Source organism: Procambarus clarkii, chromosome 18, assembly GCF_040958095.1.
Source record: "Procambarus clarkii isolate CNS0578487 chromosome 18, FALCON_Pclarkii_2.0, whole genome shotgun sequence".
In the NCBI taxonomy this organism is placed as follows: Eukaryota; Metazoa; Arthropoda; class Malacostraca; order Decapoda; family Cambaridae; genus Procambarus; species Procambarus clarkii.
Genome location: NC_091167.1, coordinates 22,078,479 through 22,088,009, shown reverse-complemented (window position 1 = coordinate 22,088,009; position 9,531 = coordinate 22,078,479). Strand labels below are relative to the sequence as shown.

The 9,531-nt window shown below is 51.4% G+C and overlaps 2 protein-coding genes across 2 annotated transcripts in view; both read right to left on the bottom strand.

The window, feature by feature from the left end:
* Positions 1-7,490: 7,490 nt before the first annotated feature.
* Positions 7,491-8,387, bottom strand: LOC138366004 (autotransporter adhesin BpaC-like). The gene has a single exon (XM_069326722.1). The coding sequence runs from the start codon at positions 8,385-8,387 to the stop codon at positions 7,491-7,493; it is 897 nt and encodes a 298-aa protein (XP_069182823.1).
* A 39-nt stretch (positions 8,388-8,426) lies between these two features.
* Positions 8,427-9,531, bottom strand: part of LOC138366003 (autotransporter adhesin BpaC-like) — a 54,430-nt gene continuing 53,325 nt past the window's right edge. The window contains exon 2 of the mRNA XM_069326721.1: positions 8,427-9,531. This exon is cut by the window's right edge and continues 93 nt beyond it. Coding sequence (XP_069182822.1) covers positions 8,427-9,531 — 1,105 coding nt within the window.

The following is a 9,531-nucleotide window of genomic DNA, read 5'->3' as shown; positions in this document are numbered from 1 at the left end:
CCTCACAACACCCCTCACTCTCCCTCACAACACTCCTCACTCTCCCTCACAACACTCCTCACTCTCCCTCACAACACCCTCACTCTCCCTCACAACACTCCTCACTCTCCCTCACAACACCCTCACTCTCCCTCACAACACTCCTCACTCTCCCTCACAACACTCCTCACTCTCCCTCACAACACTCCTCACTCTCCCTCACAACACCTCTCACTCTCCCTCACAACACCCTCACTCTCCCTCACAACACTCCTCACTCTCCCTCACAACACCCCTCACTCTCCCTCACAACACCTCTCACTCTACCTCACAACACCCTCACTCTCCCTCACAACACTCCTCACTCTCCCTCACAACACCCTCACTCTCCCTCACAACACCTCTCACTCTCCCTCACAACACCTCTCACTCTCCCTCACAACACCCTCACTTTCCCTCACAACACCTCTCACTCTCCCTCACTCTCACTCACAACACCTCTCACTCTCCCTCACAACACCCCTCACTCTCCCTCACAACACCCCTCACTCTCCCTCACAACACCCTCACAAAACCCTCACTCTCCCTCACAACACCCCTCACTCTCCCTCACAACACCCCTCACTCTCCCTCACTACACCCTCACTCTCCCTCACAACACTCCTCACTCTCCCTCACAACACCCTCACTCTCCCTCACAACACCCTCACTCTCCCTCACAACACCCTCACTCTCCCTCACAACACCCCTCACTCTCCCTCACAACACCCTCACTCTCCCTCACAACACCCTCACTCTCCCTCACAACACCCCTCACTCTCCCTCACAACACCCCTCACTCTCCCTCACTCTCCCTCACTACACCCTCACTCTCCCTCACAACACTCCTCACTCTCCCTCACAACACCCTCACTCTCCCTCACAACACCCTCACTCTCCCTCACAACACCCTCACTCTCCATCACAACACTCCTCACTCTAAATACACAAAACACCCCAAACCTAACCATACAGTAGACTCACAAACAGAAAACGGGACAGCCCGCCAATTTTGCGAGCCGCTCAGGTGTTTAGTCCATCATATTTAGGCTGTAGGGGACGCTATACGTCAAAATACGACGTACTACTGGAGAGAAGCGGTTCATGTGGCCATCACCGTCGGGGCATGACTGGCCGGCGGCCCGCTCCCTCACACGGAGGCCCAGTGCACCTCTCCTGAGCCGCCCTGCTCAGTCGGGCTCCTTGCAGCCACCTCTAACAGCCTAGTTGACCACACGTCAACCCCAAGGCCAGGTGAGGGAGGAGAGGTGAGGGAGGAGAAGGAGGGGAGATGAGGGAGGAGGAGGAGGAGAGGTGAGGGAGGCCAGGTGAGGGAGGAGAGGTGAGGGAGGAGGAGGAGGAGAGGTGAGGGAGGAGGAGGAGGAGAGGTGAGGGAGGCCAGGTGAGGGAGGAGAGGTGAGGGATGAGGAGGAGGAGAGGTGAGGGAGGAGGAGGAGGAGAGGTGAGGGAGGCCAGGTGAGGGAGGAGAGGTGAGGGAGGAGGAGGAGGAGAGGTGAGGGAGGCCAGGTGAGGGAGGAGAGGTGAGGGAGGAGGAGGAGGAGAGGTGAGGGAGGAGGAGGAGGAGAGGTGAGGGAGGAGGAGGAGGAGAGGTGAGGGAGGCCAGGTGAGGGAGGAGAGGTGAGGGATGAGGAGGAGGAGAGGTGAGGGAGGAGGAGGAGGAGAGGTGAGGGAGGCCAGGTGAGGGAGGAGGAGGAGGAGAGGTGAGGGAGGAGGAGGAGGAGAGGTGAGGGAGGCCAGGTGAGGGAGGAGAGGTGAGGGAGGAGGAGGAGGAGAGGTGAGGGAGGAGGAGGAGGAGAGGTGAGAGAGGAGGAGGAGGAGAGGTGAGGGCCTCAGCGGGCACAATTAAGACTAGCTGAGGGCGGCCCCGGGCAACATGGCACTAATGGCACCATCAATTATGTAGAGTAAAACGCTCCCCAGCACCTATACCTCGCCTGCATAGTTCCCTCTCACTCTCACTCTCCCCTCTCTCACTCTCACTCTCCCCTCTCTCACTCTCACTCTCCCCTCTCTCACTCTCACTCTCCCCTCATCTCTCCCTGTCCCCTCTCTTGTCTTCCCTCTTGTCATAAGACTCCCGCCGCCTGACTCCAGCATCTGGCATTGTGTTCCATCTGTAGCACAAGATATCACCTGAGCAGTGTAGCATTATCTACACCATGCACAAACAGACAAGGGCTACACTGGGTGTGCAACACTGACAGGTTAATACGGGACAACATAACCCAACTGATGAAGGTCATACCTCAGTCATACACATTAACATTCACAAAGAAACTAAAAGTGATATATGCGGATTGTAATAAAAAAAAACCCACTGGATAACGACCAAAACTCAGGGACAGGTAGTTTAGAGAGCCACAGTGGTAGTGTGGAGGAAGAGGCTATTGTGGTACTAAACAACAGCGATATTACAGAGCCAGGTAATATGAACGATGAGAGCAACAGTGGGATGAGTCACAATAACGTGGCTGAAGTATGTTGACCAGACCACACACTAGAAGTTGAAGGGACGACGACGTTTCGGTCCGTCCTGGACCATTCTCAAGTCGATTGTGCAATCGACTTGAGAATGGTCCAGGACGGACCGAAACGTCGTCGTCCCTTCAATTTCTAGTGTGTGGTCTGGTCAACAACAGTGGGAAATAATGCATAAATGAAGGAATTGGGACGAAAGACGGAGATGGCTCCAATAAAGAGGTGGCTAAGATAAACGCAGGTATAAATAACTTGGATAAAATAAAAACTCAGTATATCTGCAAAATCTATGCACAAGACATCTGCAAATATGGGAAAAGTGGTGCAAAATGCACTTTCTGCATCCTGGAAAGTGCAGGAACATGTTGGCGAGGGATATATGCCGTTTTGGAACAGGGTGTAAATAATTCCACCCTAAACTATGTCAATTATCAATTAGGGACAAAAATTTTTACAATCTTCAGTGTCCGGAATTCCACGTGAGAGGTACAGAGCGTTATAGACGGGAAGATCAATATGACACTACTGGAAACCTTTTAGAGGAAGGCAGAAACAGAAACATATAAGAACTTATAAGAGTAGAACACATAAGAGAGAGAACATAGAACAGCGAGGAACAGACTGATAGAACGACTGCAGGATTACAGAGGGGGAGGGAGGGGGGGGGAGGTGGAGATATGCACAAGACTGGAATACAAGTCATCAACAAGTACACAGGTACTACACCACACAACACCCACACTACTACCAACACTGGACGAACCACTACCAACACTGGACCAACCACTACCAACACTGGATGAACCACTACCAACACTGGACGAACCACTACCAACACTGGACGAACCACTGCCAACACTGGACGAACCACTGCCAACACTGGACGAACCACTACCAACACTGGACGAACCACTGCCAACACTGGACGAACCACTGCCAACACTGGATGAACCACTACCAACACTGGACGAACCACTACCAACACTGGACGGACTACTACCAACACTGGACCAACCACTACCAACACTGGACGGACCACTACCAACACTGGACCAACCACTACCAACACTGGACCAACCACTACCAACACTGGACGAACCACTACCAACACTGGACGAACCACTACCAACACTGGACGAACCACTACCAACACTGGACCAACCACTACCAACACTGGACCAACCACTACCAACACTGGACCAACCACTACCAACACTGGACGAACCACTGCCAACACTGGACGAACCACTACCAACACTGGACGAACCACTGCCAACACTGGACGAACCACTGCCAACACTGGACGAACCACTGCCAACACTGGACCAACCACTACCAACACTGGACGAACCACTACCAACACTGGACGAACCACTACCAACACTGGACCAACCACTACCAACACTGGACGAACCACTACCAACACTGGACCAACCACTACCAACACTGGACGAACCACTACCAACACTGGACCAACCACTACCAACACTGGACCAACCACTACCAACACTGGACCAACCACTACCAACACTGGACGAACCACTACCAACACTGGACCAACCACTACCAACACTGGACGAACCACTACCAACACTGGACGAACCACTACCAACACTGGACCAACCACTACCAACACTGGACGAACCACTACCAACACTGGACCAACCACTACCAACACTGGACGAACCACTACCAACACTGGACCAACCACTACCAACACTGGACGAACCACTACCAACACTGGACCAACCACTACCAACACTGGACCAACCACTACCAACACTGGACCAACCACTACCAACACTGGACGAACCACTGCCAACACTGGACGAACCACTACCAACACTGGACGAACCACTACCAACACTGGACGAACCACTACCAACACTGGATGAACCACTACCAACACTGGACCAACCACTACCAACACAACACACCCTGGACCAGGGTGGAGAGGGGGGGGGGGAGAACTACCAAAGCCCACCAGAAGTGACACACAATGTGGGAAATCATTCATAATTTCCAAACATACAAAGTCTAAAATCAAAATCAAGAAAGAATGTTATGTTCATAAATGGCCTCCTAATAGAATCGTACACAATATTTGGTGCATTTACAGAAACCCACACAAAAGACTATATGGATAGTAAAATCTGGACCCCAAATTATAATCTATATAGATGTGACAGAGTAATTAGGTCAAGTGGAGGAGTAGGTGTGTATATTAAAGAGGAGCTGGCATGCACAGAGCTCCTGAACTCGTCCAATGAGGTGGTAGAGGTACTGGGAATCACGGTAGAAAACTATAAATCTAATTATTATTCTAATTTACAAACCGCCAGATGCAACAGTTGAGGAATTCACTGAGCAGATCCACAAAATAGAGAATATCCTTGATAACTTAGCAAACCCAGCATAAGATATCATCTTCCTTGGGGACTTCAATCTACCCTGTTTAAAATGGAGAATAGTAAACAATAACATTATAGCAGGAAGTCAACCTGAAAATAACCAACATCAGGAGCTGTGGGAGTATCCTCCGCGCCATTACAGTCCGGAGTGCCACCCATTTACGGCGCCTCACAGCTGAGTGGACAACGCTTCGGATTCGTAGTCCTGGGGTTCCGGGTTCGATCCCCGGTGGAGGCAGAGACAAAGGGGCAAAAAGTTTCTTTCACCCTGATGCCCCTGTTACCTAGCAGCTGCTACGGGATGCTTCCTGGGGGGGGGGTGTAACAAAAAAGGAGGCCTGGTCGATGAACGGGCCGCGGGGACTCTAAGTCCCGAAATAATCTCAAGATAACCCACAGGTCAGAGAACTACTGTGACAAATTCTCGCTCGGTCAGCAGATTACGAAACCAACTAGGAACGAGAACACGCTGGACCTGATATTCACGAACAATTATGAACTAATCCGAGACATTACTGTCTCAGACACTTCATACTCGGACCACAAGCTCATTGAAGTGCAAACTAACATTAATAACGGTAGTAGGCCCAAGAGATACAACAAGCGAGAAGGGCTATTCAGTAAATTCTATTTTAATAATAAGAGGATAGACTGGGAGAAAATAAACAGGGAACTTACAAACATTCAATAGGAAACTGTTCTAAGTAATAAAAATCCTACACAGGGAATAGAAAAACTGACTTCTGAAGCATATTAAGTCTGTCTGAAACATGTTCCTTTGAGGAAAGATGACCTCCACAACCCAGGCCAGCATGGAGACCAATGACCTCCACAACTCAGGCCAGCATGGAGACCAATGACCTCCACAACCCAGGCCAACATGGAGACCAATGACCTCCACAACTCAGGCCAGCATGGAGACCAATGACCTCCACAACCCAGGCCAACATGGAGACCAATGACCTCCACAACTCAGGCCAGCATGGAGACCAATGACCTCCACAACCCAGGCCAACATGGAGACCAATGACCACCACAACCCAGGCCAACATGGAGACCAATGACCTCCACAACTCAGGCCAGCATGGAGACCAATGACCACCACAACCCAGGCCAGCATGGAGACCAATGACCTCCACAACCCTGGCCAACATGGAGACCAATGACCTCCACAACCCAGGCCAACATGGAGACCAATGACCTCCACAACCCAGGCCAACATGGAGACCAATGACCTCCACAACTCAGGCCAGCATGGAGACCAATGACCTCCACAACCCAGGCCAACATGGAGACCAATGACCTCCACAACCCAGGCCAACATGGAGACCAATGACCTCCACAACCCAGGCCAACATGGAGACCAATGACCTCCACAACCCAGGCCAGCATGGAGACCAATGACCTCCACAACCCAGGCCAGCATGGAGACCAATGACCTCCACAACCCAGGCCAGCATGGAGACCAATGACCTCCACAACCCTGGCCAACATGGAGACCAATGACCTCCACAACCTAGGCCAACATGGAGACCAATGACCTCCACAACCCAGGCCAGCATGGAGACCAATGACCTCCACAACCCAGGCCAGCATGGAGACCAATGACCTCCACAACCCAGGCCAGCATGGAGACCAATGACCTCCACAACCCTGGCCAACATGGATTTAGAGCGGGAAGATCATGCCTCTCGCAGCTACTTGACCACTACGACAAAATCACTGAGGCATTAGAAGAAAAGCCGAATGCAGATGTGGTATACACGGACTTCGCATTCGATAAATGTGACCATGGAGTGATTACACACAAAATGAGGTCAATGGGAATAACTGTTAAAGTGGGACGCTGGATACTCAATTTCCTGTGGAACAGAACACAAAGAGTAACAGACAATCAAATAAAACTGAGTCCAAGCGAAGTTAAAAGCTCTGTACCTCAAGGTACAGTCCTTGCACCACTGCTGTTCCTTATTCTCATATCAGACTCAAGTACAAGTCACAGCTTCGTAACATCCTTTGCAGATGACACAAAAATCAGCATGAAAATACCTCTGCTGAAGGCATTGAAAAACTACAGATATTAATAAAGTTTTGGACTGGGCCGAGGAAAATAACATGATCTTTAACAGTGATAAATTCCAGGTACTCAGGTACGGTAAAAATGAGGACCTTAAACATAATACAGAGTACAAAACACACTCAAATCTGCCCATAGTAGGAATACAGCATGTAAAGGATTTGGGAATAATAATGTCTGACGACCTAACGTTTAGGGAGCATAACCAACCAAATATTGCGACAGCCAGAAAAATGATAGGATGGATTACGAGAACTTTCACATCCAGGGATCCCATCACAATGGTTGTACTCTTCAAGTCACTTGTGTTGTCCCGTCTCGAGTACTGCTCAGTACTCACTTCCCCCTTCACAGCAGGAGAGATTGCTGAAATAGAGGGAATACAGAGAACATATACGGCACGCATAGACGAGATAAAGCACCTAAATTATTGGGATCGTCTCAAAGCTCTCCAATATTACTCATAGGAGAGCTGGGGAGCTCCCCTATGGATCACCACTAGCAGCGGTACTAGCACCACTAGCAGCGGTACTAACACCACTAGAAGCAGTACTAGCACCACTAGCAGTGGTACTAACACCACTAGCAGCGGTACTAACACCACTAGCAGCGTCACTAGCACCACTAGCAGTGGTACTAACACCACTAGCAGCGGTACTAACACCACTAGAAGCAGTACTAGCACCACTAGCAGCGTCACTAGCACCACTAGCAGTGGTACTAACACCACTAGCAGCGGTACTAACACCACTAGAAGCAGTACTAGCACCACTAGCAGCGTCACTAGCACCACTAGCAGCGTCACTAGCACCACTAGCAGCGTCACTAGCACCACTAGCAGCGTCACTAGCACCACTAGCAGCGTCACTAGCAGCACTAGCAGCAGTACTAGCACCACTACCAGCGTCACTAGCACCACTAGCAGCGTCACTAGCACCACTAGCAGCATCACTAGCACTACTACCAGCGTCACTAGCAGCATCACTAGCACTACTAGCTGCGTCACTAGCACCACTAGCAGCGGCACTAGCAGCGTCACTAGCACCACTAGCAGCGTCACTAGCAGCGTCACTAGCACCACTAGCAGCGTCACTAGCACCACTAGCAGCGTCCCTAGCACCACTAGCAGCGTCACTAGTACCACTAGCAGCGTCACTAGCACCACTAACAGCGTCACTAGCAGCATCACTAGCACTACTAGCAGCGTCACTAGCACCACTAGCAGCGGCACTAGAAGCGTCACTAGCACTACTAGCAGCGTCACTAGCACCACTAGCAGCGGCACTAGCAGCGTCACTAGCACCACTAGCAGCGTCACTAGCACCACTAGCAGCGACACTAGCACCACTAGCAGCGTCACTAGCACCATTATCAGCGTTCATAGCACCACTAGCAGCACCACTAGCAGCAGCACTAGCAGCTTAACTAGCACCACTAGCAACGTAACTAGCAGCACTAGCAGCAGTACTAGCAGCACTAGCAGCGTCACTAGCACCACTAACAGCAGTACTAGCACCGCTTGCAGCGTCACTAGCACCACTAGCAGCGTCACTAGCACCACTAGCAGCGTCACTAGCACCACTAGCAGCAGTACTAGCACCACTAGCAGCGTCACTAGCACCACTAGCAGCAGTACTAGCACCACTAGTAGCGTCACTAGCACCACTAGCAGCGTCACTAGCACCACTAGCAGCGTCACTAGCACCACTAGCACCACTAGCAGTGTCACTAGCACCACTAGCACCACTAGCAGCGTCACTAGCACCACTAGCAGCACTAGCAGCAGTACTAGCACCACTAGCAGCGTCACTAGCAGCGTCACTAGCACCACTAGCAGCAGTACTAGCACCACTAGCAGCGTCACTAGCAGCACTAGCACCACTAGCAGCGTCACTAGCACCACTAGTAGCGTCACTAGCACCACTAGCAGCGTCACTAACACCACTAGTAGCGTCACTAGCACCACTAGCAGCACTAGCACCACTAGCAGAGTCACTAGCACCACTAGCAGCGTCACTAGCACCACTAGCAGCGTCACTAGCACCACTAGCAGCGTCACTAGCACCACTAGCAGCAGTACTAGCACCACTAGCAGCAGCACTAGCAGCGTCACTAGCACCACTAGTAGCGTCACTAGCACCACTAGCAGCACTAGTAGCGTCACTAGCACCACTAGTAGCGTCACTAACACCACTAGTAGCGTCACTAGCACCACTAGCACCACTAGCAGCGTCACTAGCACCACTAGCAGCGTCACTAGCACCACTAGCAGCGGCACTAGCACCACTAGCAGTGGCACTAGCACCACTAGCAGCGGCACTAGCACCACTAGCAACGGCACTAGCACCACTAGCAGCGGCACTAGCACCACTAGCAGCGGCACTAGCACCACTAGCAGCGTCACTAGCACCACTAGCAGCGGCACTAGCACCACTAGCAGCGGCACTAGCACCACTAGCACCACTAGCAGCACTAGCACCACTAGTAGCGTCACTAGCACCACTAGTAGCGTTACTAGCACCACTA